The 21,603-nt window shown below is 36.7% G+C and overlaps 1 protein-coding gene across 3 annotated transcripts in view; it reads left to right on the top strand.

Annotated features, from left to right (window-relative positions):
• The window catches only part of LOC117417215 (pappalysin-2-like), a 75,684-nt gene that overhangs the window by 45,957 nt on the left and 8,124 nt on the right, over window positions 1-21,603 (top strand). For all 3 annotated transcript variants that reach the window (XM_034924616.2, XM_059034895.1, XM_059034894.1), the window contains exons 17-21: window positions 2,393-2,606; window positions 5,024-5,192; window positions 5,517-5,649; window positions 5,993-6,102; window positions 7,489-7,560. In XM_034924616.2, the coding sequence (XP_034780507.2) occupies window positions 2,393-2,606; window positions 5,024-5,192; window positions 5,517-5,649; window positions 5,993-6,102; window positions 7,489-7,560 (698 nt within the window). The remainder of the gene's footprint in view (window positions 1-2,392; window positions 2,607-5,023; window positions 5,193-5,516; window positions 5,650-5,992; window positions 6,103-7,488; window positions 7,561-21,603) is intronic.

The following is a 21,603-nucleotide window of genomic DNA, read 5'->3' as shown; positions in this document are numbered from 1 at the left end:
AACTTACTTAGTAAGAGGTTTTTTTTTTCAGTCCAATGCAATTGCATGCATATTATTCAAAATGTTGGATTACGTTTTGTAATACCAACATTTTACTGTAGGTATTTACACAGCTATATGCCAGATCCAATGAAGCTTATAGCAAGCACTGTTCAGGTAGAAATTAAAGCCATACCTTTTAAAATGTCAGTGATTTTTTTCCAGTAGAGAAGCCATGTGCCTTAATTTTAATACATCAACATCATTCATTATTATTTAATGACTAATAACAGGGTTCTGTGCATGATGTAATAAAATAAATATCTGAAACCATGCCATGAAAATATCCATAAAGTCTTCTACAGTGCTCAAATGCAGTCTTAAGCTATCATGCATGAAGAAAACACTGTGTATGATTTATTTTATTAAAAACCCTTGGTATTGTAAAAAATAAATAAATAAAAAATAAAATAAAAAATAAGTATTTTTTCCACCAAAAAACTTGCAAAATAACATACATTTATAAGAAATTGTAGGCCAAGCAGTATTTAATGCTTTTCATAGTATCTACTGTGTCCACAGCACTACCTGTCATTTATTAAACCCTTCGGTAAGGATAGAATAAACAACTGAATTTGGCTTTAGGTATCGTTCAAAAACAAATTACCCCCTTTGTGGCAGTAGTTTTACAAATCTACCACTGCTGCACTGTCCAAGACCATTTGAGGTACTGACAAATCACTAAAGCACAGTTACTGATAATATTAACACAATTCTCAAAACAGTTAACACAAACACCAAAACAGTTGCGCGATTTCCAAAACATCAAATACAATTGCAAAATAAAGCAAACATGTCAAATGTGTTCATATATCTTGCAAAACTTAATATTTACATCAATTCTTCAAACATTTAGGTTCATATCGTTTACCTCTTCAACCAAAATAAAATATTTAAATTGTGAATAGATCATGCAATTCAAAGGCCTTATCAAACAGAAAAGCAGTATGCACAGAACTTGTAATGTTTTTGTCATTTTACTATATTTAGTATTTTTTTTTATAATAAAAAAAAAAAACTTGCATGATCATTGTCTGGTATTACAATTATATTTTCATTCTGCATCACTAAGCATTTAATCTATATCCCAGTGGCTGTTCTCCTTCACCACCATGGGCAGCTCTTTTTTCAATCCATATGCATGTTTACTGTATAAAACATAGTAGGGAGCTGTGTCAATATGCACGATGCAAACTCTATAAATGCATGTAATAGGTTACATAAAATACTGCTATTCATACTTACCTGTTCTCAGTTTGAAATGTATGAATTATAGATGCAGCTGTTGATCGCCACAGATTTGCTTGCATTGCTAGCCCTGACATGGTCCACAACTGTTTCACGGATTTCATTTGTTACAGCAATATGCTGTGGTCTTACCTGGGCTGGCTGTCACCAGTGTCGAATACCATGACCATGACCACGATCACCTCTCTGTTCACGCCCACCACCACATCCACCAACTTGCCCATGTTTTCCTGCCTGCTCTTTGTTTCAGCAGAATTTGTAACATCAACCTTTTATGCATTAGTGACATTTGATTAGATATTGATAAATCGTGAAATTTGCATTTCCATGTGAGGAATGCTTATCTAAAGTAAAGAGGTGTGAGCAACACCATACAGATATATGTGTTTTGAAAAAAAGACACTCACATATGAAACTTGTATTAAAGTGATGGAATTACATTAAGTGAACCATACAGATGGTTTAGAATTTAGCATTCTGTGTGTTAACCAGAGAAATTTGTCAGTTTCGGTGTTTGTGTTAACTGTTTTGAGAATTGTGCTAATATTATTATTATTATTATTATTATTATTATTATTATTATTATTATTATTATTATTATTTATTTCTTAATAGTTTCAAGAATGTTACTTTAGCAATTGAGAAAATCTGTAACCCTATTTATTCAAAGCTTTCCTTTTGGTTACTTTTCCTGTGTTAAAATGCATGCATTTAGCACTGTGAAGATCCCATTCTCTTGGTTGCAGTGGATAAGTAAAGAATGGGACCTCACAGGTAGTTTGGAATGTTGTGATTTCTATAAAGTGACTCCAGATGTACATGGCTACTGTACTTTATTTTTTACATAGTTTTTTTTTTTCTGTCTTCAGCAACTGACAGCAGCAAAGATCTAAGTTCCCTGTTGCCACACTTGTGGAATGACACAAAAGTGGTCTTTCCAAAATGATCCCCCTAACCTCACAAACATCCCAGATGAGAGCGAGCAGCTCTGTGACTGTGCCCTCTTTTGTGTGAGGGGAATGCTAAATGTAATCTTTCTAAAATGCAGACAGCTGGCTACTGTATATCTGAGAGTGATGTGCTTTGTTCATTTATGTGCTGGCAGGAGGGAAGGATTGGCTGGTCTGCCAAGAAGACGGACTGTGGTCCTTCCCTGAAGCGTACTGTAAGCTGGAATGCACTGCTCCATCAGCTGTGCCCAATGCTAAGCTTCTGGTGCCTCGATGCCAACTGGGAGGACACGATGTAGGATCCATCTGCCGATACATGTGCAACCCCGGGTATTATGTCACAGGCATCCCCAACAAGATGCCAAGGAAGTGAGTGTTGCTTTTTATTCCTTGCTCACTCTGCTTCATCAAACTCCTAATAGAGACAAGATTTTAAGGAATATACATTTAAAATGAAATAAAAGCTTAGTTAAGCCAGAACTTTTTTGCAGCTTAATAACCCATTTTCAATATACAGGGTGCCCATTAATCAGGCGTCATAGGCAATATCATATATTATGCTGATTAGAATGCTCTGAGTTAAACCACCCACCTGCCTGCAACACACGTCACGGAAACAAACTGCATTTCCTTAAAGACATTTCACACCTGAAAAAAAAAGAGAATTGACCAATATTAACAATTATATTTATGAAGCCTGACTTATGGTACACCACGTAGGGCAGGATTTTGAAAAGTTTGTATGTAGCATTGATTTGGGCATTTTCAAGCGGTCGTTATGCTTATTTCATTATTAAATAATCGTCCTAATGTGATTTCTGAAATTATGTTGATTTACGAAATAATGTTAATATCGTAACGCGCAGTGCTTCTTGCGACTATTTCTTTTGTTTGTGTGGGAATTTAAAAGCAAATCCGTATTAATTGTCATAATATATCAGAAGTTAATTTGCACCTGGAAAAAGAGGGTTTTAATTAATGAAAGAGTATATAACTGACCTTGAAACAGACATTTAACAGACCGCGCCTGTGACACCGACGATTCAGAGAGAGTGTACAGGACCAGGGTTAATTTCTTACAGACTACCTCAATAGTTCAATATTTGTAATTATGAAAATATTTTAGCCTTTTCTATACTTGTGGTTATGAATGAGATTTATTCACTTATTTTAACCATGTGTAACCTTATGGAACATTTGTTGTATTGCTAAAATTATAGTATCGTTATTTTCACCCAGTGTAATGTTACTACCAAGAAATTATCACTTCAACTGTAGCCTATTTTAATTCTGCATTCGTACATTATATGACAGCTGACATCTACTGTAGATTTTATTTGAATTATACAACCGAAATCTTGGTATAGAAAACGATTTTTACCCACACGTCAGATAATCGTAAATCAGCATTTTATATGGGAAGATTTCTAAATAAATGTACATTCTGCATGACAAAATGCACAATTTTAAATGAAGTTTACAAATTATAAACTAAATAGATATTCCCATTATTTTTTATTTCCGTTTGTACGCTAGTAGTTTCCATAACAGTGAATTATGCTTCCATTCATTTTTTTTGATCTTGTTAACATGCATTCTGATTAACAAGTTCCCCTTATTTAGTCATTTTGATGTACGGTACCTGCGACAATTAATCTTTTTAATGAGAAATGCGTTCATTAACGACCTAATCGGCTCAATTTCAAAGCATTAACGGATTGATTTAATTAACACATTTCGTTTTAAAATCACTTGCTACTAAAGCTCTCGTTACTATACCACGAGCATGATACAATAACATTGTTTTTTGAAAATCCTGCCCATAGTGTAGAAATTGTTGGCAATTGTAAAGAGTTATAGAAATAAAAAGGGAGGGAGGCAGTATGTTACAGATAGGGGCCATTTGTTCATAATAAAGTTCTCTTGTAAATTTGGACTACCTACACTTCTGGTAGCTACTGACGCTAATTAGAGTCTTACTAGTTGGTCAGTGTCAAAGGTCGGTTTATATAACCTGTTGTGTTTACCAATCAGAAGGCTGGTTGGAAGGCTTTGCCTCTTGGGGTTCATTAGTGGCCTGTTGGTGCACGGTGTAGTGTGGGAGTGCTAGCACCTGCAAAGCTTTGTGAGTTTTATACACAAAACCTGCTGCGATGATATAATATTTCTTTTTTAAAAAAAATATTGAGTACTTTTGTAATGGAGTAGCAGCATTTGGTTAATGAGTCCAAATCAGGTTTTAAAATTATTTTTCTTAACTCCTAATTAGGACTAGCAATATTAGCACTGTTTCTTGTGTTGCAGATCCTATAGTACTGCCATGTTTTTCTACTTTAATTCAGGCCACACAGAGCTATAGATGAAAAGATGCTGCTTCCTGGTCCTAATAATTTAATGTGTGGTATTTCCAACTCACTCCATTGGACAATACAGATAAAAGAAAAAGCAGCATCAAATGTAATTAATTTATCCCTTTTTTATGACGTTTGCTGCAATGATTGCTCTAATTACTGGATGGGCTGAGATGGGCCGAATGGCCTCCTCTCCTTCACAAATGTTGTTAATATTGAGTTATTATCATGTTCTTTCTTTATATGGCTCTGTACTTTCTTGGAGATTCAATGATAATATTAATTGCTGGCACCGAACAGGCTTCCTTATTCGTTTGTATAATATTTAACTAAATGCTTCCAGTTTTACACAACCCAGTTTTTGGAAGGTAAGTAGTAATGGTGTTTACACTGGTGTTTCTGAGCTCCTGATTATGTTTTTCTTTATGCTGTCAGGAGATTCCTGAAGATTGCGTGCCTGGAAGGAGGGCAGTGGGAGGAGGGGGGCTGCACCCCAGTTGTCTGTACTCCTCCTTCCCTTGTGTTTGAGGGTATGTACAGCTGCACCAATGGTCTGAGGTTTGACAGCCAGTGCACCCTCAACTGTCCTGACTCAAGCGAAAGGGTAAGACAAACAATGAATGAGGTTTGACATGTATTGTTCGCTCACTTTTCTACTGGATCTGGAGCATAGAGAGACATTTAAACTGATATATTCGCATTCCAATTGCACATTTCCTTGAGCCAGGGAGAGATGGCTTCAAATGCACAATGACTAACACAAGGTTGATCCTGTCCCCAAGGTAAATGGCCATTGCTTTGAAAGCACAGAAGTGTCTTTGCCTACTGAAGCAAAACTCCTCAACAGGATTGTAATTGAACTGTGTTGTCATTTCACCTTGACGAAGTAACTGCCTAAAATTATTTGTGTGTGTGTTTCTTTTTGAAGCACACAATTCGCTGCACTAAAGAAGGTAAATGGACTGAGGAGTTCAAACTGTGTAAAAAGCTGCAGGGAGTGTGCCCACCACCTCCTGAATTGAACCTTGTGGAGTACAGCTGTGAGCAGGGATACAGTGTGGGTAAGTGTAATGCTTGCCTTCTTTAAGACCATCTTTATTATAGATCTACAAGTTTAAAAATAGAAAGGATAATGTTTAGATAATAGACACAAAACACTATAAGCATTGTTCTCTTAAACAGTTCTCTCTCTGTATAAAACAGAGACTGTAGTATAATCTGATATACCTGTACAGGGTGACTTTAATGTCACTTTCTGAAACTGCTGCACAGCAAATAAACCAGGCATTTGAAGGCAACATTCAATGGGCAACAAGATCCTAGCAACACCAGCAAGGGTTTTAGAGGATACATTGTAGCTCATCTAATATTTATTACATTAATATTAATGTTGTGAAATTCTAGCTGCTATATGTTACCCATTGTGCATCATCTCCCTGAGTGACCCAGTGATACTTCCCAATAACATCACGGCTGACACAATGAGCCATTGGATGGAGCCAACACAGGTTGAGGTAAGAGGAAAATATACATATGCATACAAGTCTTTTCCTTTTAATTCAGCACCTGCCCACTTTATTACCTTCCCCTTACTTCCAATGACCTTGTTTCTAGACCCTGAGAGGATGAAAAAATGGATAGGCCACTGGGGGTACAATTAGTTGTCATCAACTACTCAGAACATAACTGAAGACATATCAGATCTCAATTTATCCTTTTATGGGAGACAAACAGCCTAATGAAATCTATTGATACCCGGTCAATAGGAATCAAATGTAAATAGCTTTATTTGCTGAGCTACTATTGGGTGACCTTTCAATATGCTAGAAGGCTATGACCTCTCAAATCAAATAGTTTGGAACTGAGTTCCATAACGTTTGTCATATTTCTGGCCTCCTGTTGCCAAGGAATGGATAGCATTACTTCAAAGCTAGACAGAGTTTGCATCCAAAGCTCTTACCACCTCATGTTTTGAGGGCCCAGAGGAGAGTTCATTTACTGCCTCTGGGCATTCGTTGTTTGACGAACGGCTTATGTTGTAAATCAGCATTTTAAAATGAAAACAAAAAACAGCTCTTTAGATTAAGGACTATTGGAAACCCATTGGCCCCATGTGGATTGTTTGATTACAAATGGCAGGGTTCCCGATCTGCAAAATATCATATTTGTTTAAACAGCTTTCTAAGGCTGCAGAATGCGGTCTGTGTGGTTACTGTTAAGCAATGAGCAGTGTGCCGCGCAGACTACATTGGTAGAGTGCCATTGTGTACTGTGGTACTGGAACTTGATACCTGCTTCATGAAAACCAACCACCGTCTCCCAAAGTCGCTGCAAAGTTTATGTTCAAGCTAGCACTCTCGTGGTTTATATGTCACCAGAAACTCTCAATATAATGACAGCCTTATTATGCACAGTTGGGTATGCATTATGCATTATTCCTTATATTATTCATAATTCAAAACGGCTACAAATGAACAGCATGTGTAAATCAAGTTTGTTACGATGCTACACAACCAAGAACAATCTTCACTGAACCAGTCATTGTGAGTCTTAAATTTGACCTAAAGAATCAGTGGGTGTATTACATTTAATTTAGTTTTGCTCTGTTCCCTAAGTTACCAATTTCAACAGTTGTGTCTTTTTAATATGTTTTGTTTGCAAATAGAACATTGATCATTGATAATGTGCACTACTTTGGGCTTCCACTAATTTCATTTACACTTCCGAACAATTTACCACACACCAAACATACGTCTTTGAAGTTGTGATGTTTGCTGAGGATACTTAACAGCCAACACATGCCAATATTATGTAGGACTGGCTTTTACCTACTTTACAAGTCCACAAAAAGTAAAAAAATAACTCTGCTTTAATTAGTTCTGTTTCTTGATTGTGTTTAGAGTATTGTGTGCACAGGACTAATGAGATGGCACCCGGACCCAAACCTCATTCACTGCATACAGTCCTGCGAGGTAAGTCAAAACTGCATTTACTCTTTAAAGTATTTTAAAGGTGGATACAGCACTTGATTCAAGTGTTGTGATCTTATTTACAGCTGCAGAATGGGTACAGGTGTCCATTTGGGGATACAGCTACAGAACCTCATTTTGCAGAAGATTATCATAAATTTGTCAAAGTAGTTCAATAGACACTTGCATTTTCTCAGTTTCTCAGTGTGTGCTCAAAGATATGCCTTTCCCCCTTGCCAATATATGTCTTTGGTATGTAGCAACATTTCTGACCTGGTTTAGCCTTCCACAGGCTCATATAATTGGTGGTATCCACGACTGGAAATACTTGGGCTTGGATTAAAGTTACTTCTCAGCAGGTGGCCACCAGGCCTTACATGGATTATAATAATAATTTTACATGTAGGAGATCACAGGTACTTTCAGTCCAGTGACAAAACTTGTGATTACATAGTTTCATTCAGATTTGTGACTGCAATGAACTGTGACAGCTAAATACGAAATGTTACTCCCTCTTTACTCTGTTATAAAAGTGTTGAGTATAGCCAGTGCTGCAATATGTCTTATTAAGAATCAGAATTGTAAACAGTCATGTACAAGGAAGTAGGATAAGGGTTTAGTCCAGTGATTGAGATCTAAGGAAGAGACATGGAAGTTGTATTCAAAACGCTCCTCCAGATTTATTTTTGTACAGCAGCACACAATTAGCCATCGGCTGGTACCAACAATGGTATCACCCAGGCAACAATACACAGTGGTGTAAAATAAAGAAATAAACAATGCGCAAAAGAAACTCAAAACAAAAGGGTCTGTGAATACGCTGTTCTCACGAAACAAAGAGGTCCCGCTATACTTTATTTTATTTGTTTATTAGCAGACGCCTTTATCCAAGGCAACTTACAGAGACTAGGGTGTGTGAACTATGCATCAGCTGCAGAGTCACTTACTTCTCGCCCGAAAGATGGAGCACAAGGAGGTCAAGTGACTTGCTCAGGGTCACACAATGAGTCAGTGGCTGAGGTGGGATTTGAACCGGGGACCTCCTGGTTACAAGCCCTTTTCTTTAACCACTGGACCACACATCCTCCTCATCTAAGAATCCCGAAACGAGTCCCTGTCCCTACAGGAGAATGATCAAATGCTGATCCTGGTTCCACTCGCAGTGGTCAGAAGTTAATGACATTTTATTTTTTAGTTTTTATTCTTTATTTTTTCTCCACGGCATGAACAGATTTGTTTTGGCTCACAATGGCTCCCTTTTGAACACGCCCACCAGCCGGTTAATGAACCGCAGCCGCCCAATCCTCGGCCACGATTTCCTGTAAACAAAACACAGCTGCAGTGCGTCACTGGCCGAGCATCTAGCTTTTTCCTGTGGACTCATGTGTGCGTTCCAGAAGCCAGAGGCAGTATGTTGTCCCTGTTATAGGCCCTTTAAAATATTTTTCATTATGTGTAGTTAATTCTTACCATTGTTACTCTGCAACACAGAAACTTGGTGATGCAGCACATTTCATTCAAATGTTGTTGGTTCTGGGCAAAGGTTAAGGGGTTAAGGTTGATGTGACCTATTGCTATCTCTATCAGCTATATCCACATGTAAGGAGCCCCTATCTGTGTTTGATCATGCTTCATTACCTTCTTCCAACAATAATAGGTATAATCATTTTAAAAACTCTTGTTCAACGGTGAGATCACTAAAACTAAAACCAGATGTACCCAAACATCAGTCATCAGTCTCACAACAATAATCCTGATCCGTTTAATAAGTGCAGTCCTGCTCATTCGTACTGTACTGTTGATTAGCAGAACATGACAGGCACCTGATGGAACTGCCGCTGTTCTCAATAATTATACATTGCATATCCTCCGTTAAAGATCTAGTGACACTTAAACCACTAAAAACAACTTTAAAAATAAACACTAAAATTAAGAATACCTTATCCAGAAGAAAAGTACTAGAAACAGGGTAACAGCAGCTAAGCCAAAATACAAAATGTGCTACTTGTAGTTTAAAAGATAGATGGCCAATAAATCACTTTATTAAAAAAAAATGTAATTATCTTAATTATTCATACATGGCAACACTGAAGACCTCTGCATCCACATAGATCTCCTGCAAGCATTATTTATGTCCCTTTTGTGACTAACCCCCCTGGTGGCTGACAAGTGTCATCACTGAATGAACTGTTTTAGTAACTGGTAGCCCTTTACTTACTGGTTAGTGCCTATATCTGCACTATGTGAACAGTTATCCACTTACTTTGTCCTGCACTATGTGCTGAGCATCATTCAAATTGAAGCAGCCATTGTTACATATATGAATCAGTCCTTAGAAATTCTGGCATGTAATTGGTCAAAAGCTCATCACATCACCAACAACAGATCCAGCTATTGCCCCAGTGATGCTGTTTACGGTCAATAGTTTTTTTTTTTTACAAACTCCCTCAAATTACGTCATCATGCTGAGATATATACAGATATATACAGTGCAGTCTGTTTTATAAGAATCACTGATATAAGAATCAACCGCATTTAGTGATCAAAACCACTGGGACCAAATCATTCCTATACCAACCAATGTAAAATAATCCGCTTATAAGAATCATTTCAGGGCAAACTGACTGCATGCAAGTGCAATGACATGTACAGCCAATAAAAGCTGTTTTTGAATTTGAATTTGATCACATCTCACGTGATTAGGCACGAATGCAGTGTGGATAGTGTAATGATGCAGGAAACGCTGCTTTGTTTGTAATCAAACGTGACTGCGCCACTGCATTGTGCAGGTATGTTTTTTGTGTTCTCTTTTAGTGAAAATGTGTTTCAATAAAGTGAATACAAGTTCATTGAATACATATGGAGTACAGCAGTGTTATCGTGTGATATGCATGTAGAGGGAGTGGGATTGCGGCGCAGTGAGGAGGAGGAGGGGAGGGGATTGCAGCGCTTTGCATCTCCATTTAATGAAAAACTGTGAGATTTGCATCGCAACAGAAAATAATTAAGCCATAGATGTTTAAATGCAGTGGTAGTCCTGACAGTAAAATACTGTACTGTAATGTCATTTTAATTTAAAGGCCATTACACGTAACACCGCACAGCAGTTAAATTAGGCACCCTCATGCTTCTCACGTATACTGTAGTAAAATAGGATTCTGCAGCCTTGAGTAAACATAAGTCATAACCATGATTGTATAACAAGCTGCTTACCCATGAGGGCTTGTTTTGATGTATTGTCCTCAGTGATTGAGCATCATTGACATCTGTATACTGTATTTAAACTGCTGATGGCATGCTTTTGTTAATTGTAATGCAACAGAGTGGCCAAGGACAGTGTAAATTATCAGGCTGGAGTCTTGATTTACAGTTTTAAACCGGTGTTGGTTTTATTTTTCTTACACTGCAGTGACGAAAAAACGCTAATAAAATAAACAAAGTAAACCTAGCTCTCAGCTGGATCACTAACTAGCAGTACGTTGTGTGGAACAAACACTAGATCTCTTACTCGAGTTTTGGTTCCTTTTTGTTATTCCTGCTTCCTTACGCCTCTATACCCCCATCACAAAGCTATCGGTTAAACCATTTCTATCGAGGTGGCATTAACTTTAACAAGCAGTTAACCAATTCACTATTATTCATAATTCATAAAGGAAAGCGGTGGATTTTTTGTGGGTGTGCATATCTAGTGGTCAACCCATTACACTGCAGCCAGGGAACAAGCTCTTATCATTCTCATACTAAGTTTGATTCTACACCACAGTAATCATATCGGTCCGCTTTTAAGAATCAACCGCTTATAAGAATCAAAACACCCGGGACGGATGTGATTCTTATAAATGGACTGCACTGTATATACATTCATTTAATAATATATTAAATTATTCATTTTTAAGCTTCTAATTAGGTATACACACACATACATAAAATAAACATGTGGCTGTGAGAATGTGAATAGCCATTCTGTATGTCTATAAAATTTTTGATACATTTTTCAGACCTCTGACTATAAAAGCACCAAGTCTTTAAGACCCCACAGTATAATGATGTATAAATATTATTACTGGATTAAGCCTGTCTGCAGAGTCGCTGACCTGTATAGCTGAACTCTCCAGGTGCTTTATATTACTGAGGCAAACATGTCAGGTTGTCTCTATGGGATTTCCAGTAGCTTTTCCACAAGGCCCCGTGCTGCAGTGATTTACAGTCTGTGCGATACAAACTCAAAAAATAAATCATGAAGACTGGAGGCCAGAAAATCACGTCATCTTCAAACAGACCTGATTGGAGTGAAATCCAGGGGCAGTGCTGGAATCTGTTGAAGCCCAAACCACAAGGGCCAGATCAGCTCTTAAAAATGAACAAACATGAGACCTTAGCCTTCCACTGTTGGCCACACAGGGGGATGTTGTAAAGCATTGGTACAGAGCTGGTGTATTTATTGTCACATATGGCAGGAGGTCATTGTTTTCACCTCCAGTTTGTATTATTTTATTAATCTTTCTAAACTTCACTGCATCCCTTCTTGCAATATTATTATTATTATTATTATTATTATTATTATTATTATTATTATTAATAATAATAATAATAATAATAATAATAATAGTAATAAATATATTTAGCAGAGACCATGTATTCATGTTTTTTCCTATATACAGACATGATTAGAGACAGATTTCTGACTTTATTTCTAACAATTTTATCCCCCTTGTCTTTCGCTTTATGTAAAAAAAATGCACTTTCCCGGTTTTATTTTAAATCAGAATTTACCATAGGTATGGTAATAATGACATCTCTTCAGCAAAACTCATGCCTCTCTAAGTGTGATTTAGTATTACTCAGTTGAACTCATTTCCTAAGTGCATGCAGGTTTTGCATTTCAGTGAGAATCATAGTGTGCTACGTCATTTTGCTACGTCAAACATTATTTTGTATTGTGAATTGTTGCCAGACAGTGATCATGGATGTAAGTAAAAGAGATAGTTTACTACCATCTCCTTAGTTATTTTATACATTGACTGCTGCACTGGTAAATCTACACATATACTGGTTATTTTATAGATTGACCACTGAGCTGGTGATTCTACACATTTACCGCTTAATCTATAGATTTACCATGATTTTTTTTTTTTAACTCGAGACATTTACACAAGAAAAATGTCTTGTCAACAAGAAAATGAGGTGTTCAGGAATTAGGCTGCCTGTCAGACACACGGGGATGGTTACCCGTGCTGCCAAGTCTCACGAGAAAAAAAAAAGTGACGCTGCCTTTCTAAACAAGCCCAAAACAAACGCAACCCATGTTAGAGTATGGGTGTTTATGCAAAATCCAACCCGCGACTCTCAAAAACAAGCCCAATGCCACTTATTATAAGCAGACTGTGAAGGTTACCTCAGCTGCCAGTTTCAATTGGACAGCAGCGCTCTGAGGCTCGTGCTGTCAGAGATTCTCTCCTTTCTTGTAAGTGGCTTATGACATCCAGTTGACCAACTATATTTATTAACGAGGAGGGCAGACATGCGTTGTCTTTGGACATAGCTGGGATAAAAAAAAAGACAGGAATTAATTCAGTTAGACATTTAAGCAGCTCACTTGATCTTCGTGTTTAACTTTAGCGTAGTTTTTACAGCAAGGGTATTCTCATACAGCTGCTTTAATACTATAAGTGGTTTTATACAGAACTGTAAACCCACAAGAGATATACGACATGACACACCAAACACAGCAAAAAACAATAATAAAAAAAGCCGCCTGCATTTGCGTTAAGGTGAACTACAACACTGCTAACCATAAAATCGCCCTTACTTTCTGCCGTCTTGGAATCCACAGTAACTGACCTGCTCCCTTGCAATATTTCTAGTTAAGGATAAACACGGTCATTAACATTTACACGTGAAATGCGGGTTTCCATGCGAAACTGGGCGTGGATTTTCCTGTGTGTTTCGTCATTTACACGAGTAAATGAGATTTACCCTATCCCTCTCGTTGGCTGTTTTTTTCAGCCACACACCTGATTTACCCGAGTAATTCTCCCAAATGTGCACGTGCATCGCCATTTCACGTGTAAATTGACCCGCATGGAAACCCCATGACAGACATACACCTTGATTTAATCAGCCGCTCCCAAAGGATGTTATTTAGTTAAAAAAAACATTTTCTGTCATAACATTTTCATTATAACCCCAGCAATATGGTTTGCATTTATGGATGAAAGAACAGGTGTTTCATTTTTTTTTTTTTTTTTTTTTTACATTACCTAGTTTTTTTAACTGCAAACTTGATTGTTATTTATGGAATCCTTTTTACTTCCACCAAAATACTAACTTTCCAACTCTGGCTTCATCTCTTTCCTGAAAAAGCCAAAAAGAAAATTTACACAACAAATGGATTAGGAAATAATTAACAGGTGTTATATGTGAAAAAAGACATAACACACTTGCTTTTATTGGTTCTATGAAAATAGTTCAAATTAAGACAGTCCACTTTGATCTAATATCCTCATTCAGAGACTTGGCATAAGTAAGTAGACACCCAAATTTGAAAGTATTATCTGCATTATGGAGTCCCGGGAAATGGATTTACTGGGGCACGTTTGCAGGCATTGGTCGAGGATAGCCCACATATGCTCAAGTTCATGTCCGGTGATTAGCCAGCCAGTTGTGATGCCCTGACTCTCTATCTTTGCATTCTATGGGCAGTGGATGGTCACAGTAATGGCCTGCGAAGGACCTGTAACTTTTACATCAGCATTCTCCAAGAGGGATTTCTGCCTGTCTATGACAATGGCCATCTGTCCAAAGAGGGCAGTATTCTTTTATGGAAGATGGTGCCTGCTTGATAACGTTGTTGCTGAATGGCTGTTATGATGTCATAAGAAGAAACGGCGATGGCTTCTCAGTCAATGAAAAAAACAACCTGCATATTGGATTATGCAATTTTAAATAAGTATCTTTACATGTATTTATCTTTCTTTCAACTTAAAAATAAATCATTTCTACCAGCATTTTTTATAAACACAGTTTTTTCTTACTATTTGTCAGAATCGTAAGCTTCCTTTTCTTTCAAAACATACGTAAATATTGCATTTAAAATAATACAAAAATAAAATAATATATCATGGTACACATTCTGTCTACCGTTACTGTTCAAAAGCACTAAAACACAAATCATGCTGGTTGGTTTTATGGAGTATTACGGAACAATAATAAATAAGAATACCGTTTTCCTTATTTTTTCTCTCTATTTCTTTCAGAGAAACCGATAGAAATCAAATACTGTATATTATAACTCACCAGAAAATCATAGATCTCAGTTCCTAAAGCATTGAAGTTCTTCAGCTCTTTTCCAAAAGTTCAAGGATTCTTTTAAACTATTTTCTCTCTTTTTTTTATAAATATAAGTCCAAACAACTTCCTGTTGCTTGCGATTTCTTTATCTTTATTTCCTAAAAAATAATTAAAACATACTATCTATTGCTCTAACAACGTGCTCTGTTGCTTACAATTTTCTCTTCTGTCATTTGTCTATTTTTCTAGAAGCTTCTCTCAATTGTATCTAAAAAAGATACAATAGAAACTCTGTTTTAGAGTGTGCTTAACAAAACAGGGTTACACATACAACACAAAACAATGTGTGAAACTTGGAGTGGGGTTGTATCTTAGCCTTGCTGAACCACCTTCTTTGCTTTGAGACTTCCAGTTGCATGTGTATTGGCTAAAAAGGCCAATTCTTGAAAATAAACTAAGATCAAATAATGTGACATGACTGCAATAGGATATTTAAGTTTTCAACTCGGGTAACACTGTGGATGAGTTTGTAAACTGAGTTTATTATTATTATTATTATTATTATTATTATTATTATTAATAATAATAATAATAATAATAATAATAATAATATGTTTGCAGCTAGTCATTGGCAGTTAATACATTTCATTTGACTGTGGTGTAGTAAACAGTATAATAATACATTGTTAACTTTTATAGTTTGGTATAATATAAGCATATAAACAGCAGAATTAGGCATGGTTATTATTAAAAACACATTATTTATTTCTTACCTCGGGAAACCTTAAAAAAGGTTTGCCTTCTATATATTGCTCTGGAGTGGACCTTTTAGAGAATAGATTTGATGGTTCATGAAGTTACAGGTAAAATAAATGGATTTGGAGGGAGATCACAACTGAACTCATAATTGGCAGGAGCTGCCTAAGTTTAAAAGCCAGAGATATAATTTGCAGCATTACATTTTTGTTTCATAGCTGTAATAAAACTGAAAGCTTTTGTCTACAGAATCAATGTAGAAAACTCATGCAGGTACACCTTTATCCACAAAAATATATATATATATATATCTAACACAACTTAAATGAAGAAACACATTTAAGTCTAGAATATTGTATGCAAGAGACAAGAATCTTTGATTACAACTTTTTTAGTTCCTTTTCAAAATAGTTTAGCAGAGCAAACATTTTGTGAGAAACAAGAAAAAGGAGGAAACCTTGTCAGATCTGGAACCATCTACGGAACACTTAAACTCGGATAAAAACTTTTTCTGTTACCAAAATATTCCTCGTACCTGCCAGACAGTTTTTTTCCCCCCCCTTATTCTCCTTTGTTGCTAAGCAAAACAGTTGCTTGCCACTGGAGACGTAGTGACAACATAATAAATTACACCTCACCATATGTCTTTGAATGTTCCTCAGTAGATCCTATCCAGATGCTTTCTGACAGTAAGGGCTGATAATAGGTTGTACAGTGATGTAAGACTTACATTTACTTTTAAGTCTTAGCTCTTTGTGAAGTATTATTCTATTCATTAATCTGTTATTTCAGCGTGTCAATTTGAGGATGGGTGGTGCAGTTGGGGATATATTCTCTTCTGTGTCAGTGGTTTGATCCCAGCATTTGTCTTACTCAATTCAATTTGAGAGGACTTACAATAATAGATACTCTGTGTTTGGCTAAGAGGTCTAAGTGGACAAATGTCCATGCATGTTAGGAATTTCTTCCATAACTTCAAAAAACACTCGACGTAAGTTGTGCCAGGCCCTGTCTTGTGCTTGCTGGCATCAGATTTATTTTTAATATCTTTCATTAAGTCCATCAATTTTTTTCCCCCTGGAATTGCTACATGCACATTTTGTTAAGACATGTTTTCTTTCTAATGCAGCACAGAGAATACGGAGCAGCACTCTCATTGAAGGAAAGAAACTACACTCCCCGTAGGATTCCTGTCATTCTATTGTGTAGATACATTATAGATACATTTTGACATGTTGACAATGATTTCTCGCAAATTACTTTTTTGTTTTAGGCCAGCAAGACTAAGTAAAGCTGGAGGAGCACTTGAGCTGCCCTTTCAACCACTAGATCTACAGTATATGTTTTCAGTCAATCATCTTAATGCGAGGTGAAAATATTATAAAAACGTACATGTCATAGATTATTCATTTAATAAAGTTTTCATGAAATACAGGACATTATATACCTAAACAAAAAAAAAAAAACATTAATACAGACTTCTTGTTGACTGTTCTTGACAAGTAAGTGTTAATTGAGGGTTTAAGGTATAATAGGAGGGATACTTTAGTTCAACATTACCTTAATGTAATATTATATGTATTTACAAGCAAATTACAGACACATAATGTATTCTTCTAGAATATGGATATGTACAGCTGTGGCCAAAAGAGTTACATTACCTATCAATTTTAGGATTGAAACATAATAATAATAAGACTATATGAACATAATTTAGATCCTTTATGTAACATGTAATCAATAAAACTACACAATTATATCACAAAAGTCTACAGGAAGCCATAATAGTTGAGTAGAGTATTTCATGTTAGATTTCAAAATGTCAATTTTTGTTAGTTTTTCATTAAGTATATGTAAAACTACAAAGCGGTATATAATTCAATATATTAACGTAACATTATTCAGCAGGTTTCATTTGACTTGATGAAGCAAAATTTATAGTTAATTCTATTGGGTGAAAAACCTTTGGCCATAGCTGTAGGTAGCGTTAACAAACATGTCTGTAAGATTGCAATAACAGTGCAATGTCAGAACAGCAACAACAAAAATAATCTTAATTAATTACGTACATGGTTTTAAGATTCCAGCAGCAACACTACTATCCCAGAAGTACCAGATTCCTAACAACCTAGTGATTGTTGCTAGGGAGTTAATTGTGATTATTGTTTTGTGTTTGTTTTGAGAATTTGACACATTTAATTTAACTTTTCTTTGAGCAGATCCCCATCTTTGTTCTGGCAGGGAGTTGAAGGTTTATTGGCGTTGTTTGAGGCAGTCTATAAGGTGGACAGAAGTCTTGGTGATTGTTGCTATGGGGGTTAATTGCTCATGGTAGTTGCAGAAATACTTCTCTCCTGAGGTTTTGACACATTGCGTCAATACTGATAAACTGACTCTGCATTGTTTTGCAGATGGTTTTAACTTTGATGTGTTTTTTTTTTTTTTAATCTTTCTTTATAAAGCTCTGTGTAAGATGAAGGCATGGTTTCACAATTGTTGCTATGGGGTTAATTAGGTTTGTAGAAAATATTTTGTTTTGCACATTTGTGACATAGAAAACGGGTGGTTTCAAAATTCACTTTAGAATGAGGAACAAATTAGCCTTGAAGGCTAGAATGATCATTGGTTGATACACTGTAGCTGTTTGTAGATTTTGTGTGTTACTTCCCTCCTACCAATAACATCTGCTAATCCCCTATTTAAACCCCAAGCCTTGAGTTTGCTCTCTGTCAGAACATCAGAACTTTCATCCCTCATTCAGGAAACTCCATTGTAGGGCACTATCACACGGTATCGGATCGTGAAACTATCAGATAGGTGTTTAGCAATAAAAATAAATAAAAGGAAAGCAAAACATTGATTTAAAAAATAATAATAATCTGTTCATTAAAGATTTCAAACAACCAATAAAAGCATTGTTCACCAGTTTTCTAATTGCAATAAAAATCTTCATGACACGGTCAACTGCCAGATGGTATCACCCTCTAGCTCAGGGGTGGGCAAAATACGGCCCGCGGGCCGGATCCGGCCCATCTAACATTTCTGTCCGGCCCGCCATGACACCCGACAATTGAGGAAACTACTAGAATCTTCCTCCATTAAAACGAACATAATGATAGTCGTCTGTTATCGCTAATACTTAAAATGGTTATTTAAACACCGTTGAAGCAGCAGCAAGCGGAGGACTTTATGGTAATACACCTTTACTTTGTCAGCGTACACTGTACGGCAGAATAAAATACAATGTCTACGTGCACGGTGTCATTACTAGCCTGTGATTGGTTGGTTTTATGTTGCTATGGTTAAGCGTCTAGAGCTGCGAGGGAAAATTGAATAACCCTCTTGACATGTATTCCCATGTCAAGTCTTTTATGACAAAGTTGCTCCTTTTCTCCCGTCAGATTGGTAACAAGCAGTTCACACACTTCCCCACTTTGCAACAGATTACAATATCTGACCAGAACCTGCAAAGATACATGTCGTTACTGCTCGCTTTGCATGCTGAATTTTCTCGCTGCTTCAACGATTTTAGACTGATAGAAAATGACATGGCTTTGATCTCCTCCCCTTTCACATATGATGTGGACAACGCTCCAAGTGATTTCCAACTTGAGCTTTTTGACTTGCAGTGTGATGCATTGCTTGCGGAGCAATTCAAATCAGTGCCACTTCCGATGTTTTACGCATCTCTCAATGAACAGATCTTTCCGAAGATCAAGGCTCATGCCCAAAAGATGCTTGTACTGTTCGGATCAACTTACGTCTGCGAGCAGACATTTTCTGTGATGAAATTCTATAAATCAAAGAACAGATCTTCGATCAATGATGACCACCTTTCAGCAGTGCTCCGCATTGCAACAACACCTGACTTCACCTCCCTTGTTAATTCCCATCAGAGACTTTCTTCTTCACGCTGAGTTTAATTTCTTGTTTTGCACTTAATTTTAATAATGAACGTAAGTTGTAAGTAAAAGTTTAGCATTAGTATTATTATTACAGATTTTACAAGTGTTCACAAAACGTTTTACAATACGAATTACCTCCTAAGATAAGCTTTGGATAAACGTGTATTCAGTTAATTGTTATTAAGTGTATTTACTTTGTTGTGTAAAGAACATAATGGGGTCTTTATACAATAGATGGTGAGGTAATTTAATTAATATAGTAGAGATGTGCGGCCCGTGACAACTTAGCGAAATTCATGGACTGGCCCCCCTGCGAAAAATTATTGCCCACCCCTGCTCTAGCTAATCTCAAGTTCTGGCCTTTGATTGCTTGTGCTAAAGACTAGTTTTATCTGCAGAACCACTGCCCTGAATGTCATGAAACCACTTGAACCTAAATGAACAGTACTGACACCTGAATATTCTGTAGTCTTCAGGGTATGCAGCAAGAGTGCAAGATGGGGTTTGCAAAACTCATTACCACCCAGTTCTTTCAATATGAGTCATGTTTTCGCTTTTTCCACATTAGATATCTGTTCCTAGTTACAGTACTTGAGCATGAAGTGATGGGTCTGAGATCTTTATGCGCAGTATCAGAGAAGGAAGAAAGGAATGTGTAAAAGCTCTGAAAGCCCCAAGGGCCTGGGCGTTTGGTCAATGGAGGAAATACTTCAGTCACACTGAGAGCGGTTTCAGGGTGTAGAGTGTGGAAAATGGAGAGGGCTCAGTGTCTTTAGAAGCAAGAGAGCATGGAAAATGTGCAGGTTACAAAGTCTGTTATAGGTATTGGCCACTGTAGATTCTCAACACTAATCAAAGGCAAATAGAATGCTTGGGTATATAGCGAAAACTGTAGAGTACAAATCAAATGAGGGTCATGGTTAAGTTGTATAATGCAGGGGTGAGATCGCACTTATTGTGTACAATTCTTGTCACCACCAAAATGAAATTGTGGTCCTGAAGAGAACCCAAAGAAGAGCAACCAGAGAGTCAGGCTGAAAGAACTGGATCTATTACGCTTACAACAAAGAATAATTAGGTGGGACTTGACTGAAGTCTTAAAGGTCTTTAAAAAGGAGCAGATATTTAACCATAACCAATAGTTTAAGCGCAGCACAAAAACCAGGACCAGAGGACACAGAGGACAGAGGGTAGGAATAGGTTACATAGTAATGTTGTTGATGCGGAATCATTGGGATCCTTTAAGAACCAACTTAACAATGTGTTGAGATCAATGAGATAATAGGAACTGGACGAGCATCGATGAGCCGAATGGCCTCCTCTTGTTTGTAAATTTCTTTATGTTCACAGCATCTCAGTCCAGATATTAAAGACACCCCCTGATACTCAGTCCTGGGTACCAGATTAATGCTCTGAACTCTGGTGATTGTCCACTGAGGATTACTGAGAAAATGTTTGACTCAATATTAATAGAGTTTTGGTATACAACCAGTATATAGGACTTTGGTCTTTGTGATTAAATGTTCTACTTGTGTTACCCTTTATTATTCTGTAATTTGTTTTCCAAAAAAAAAGTCTATCAAAAAGAGCCATCTATCACAAAGGGGTCTAACCAGTTTATCAAGTTTAGATAGAACATTTTCATTGCCACCAATGTAAACAGTAATGCATTTGCAACATAATCTACGTCTCTGTTTCTTTATTTAGCCTTCTTAATACCCTTACATTTCTGCACAAATGAGGTAAGTCACAAAATCTTGCAGATATGTTAAAGGTTTTTATTTCTGTCACGCCCAAGACAAGAATTACATTTCAATTTCCATTGAAATGTCTTCCAAGTAACCTTAAGATTTTCATTATTACCTCAGCCCTTCCTCGTCTGGTAGGCTGGGATTTCTGACGACTGGAATTAGGCTTTTCCATATTATTTACTCTCCTATTCCTTTTCCTAAGGATATAATAACCAACTGTATTATTTCCATCTCTTTGTGTCTAGTCCTAGCTCTTATTAATGAAATAATAAACCAATGAACATTAACACTTTATTTGAGCATATTAATGTCATGGTGTGTAGTGGTCCCTTTTGTGCTTCATT

Source organism: Acipenser ruthenus, chromosome 12 (assembly GCF_902713425.1).
Source record: "Acipenser ruthenus chromosome 12, fAciRut3.2 maternal haplotype, whole genome shotgun sequence".
Lineage (NCBI taxonomy): Eukaryota > Metazoa > Chordata > Actinopteri > Acipenseriformes > Acipenseridae > Acipenser > Acipenser ruthenus.
The sequence above is the reverse complement of the archived record's forward strand: the minus strand, read 5'-3'. Positions and strand labels throughout refer to the sequence as shown.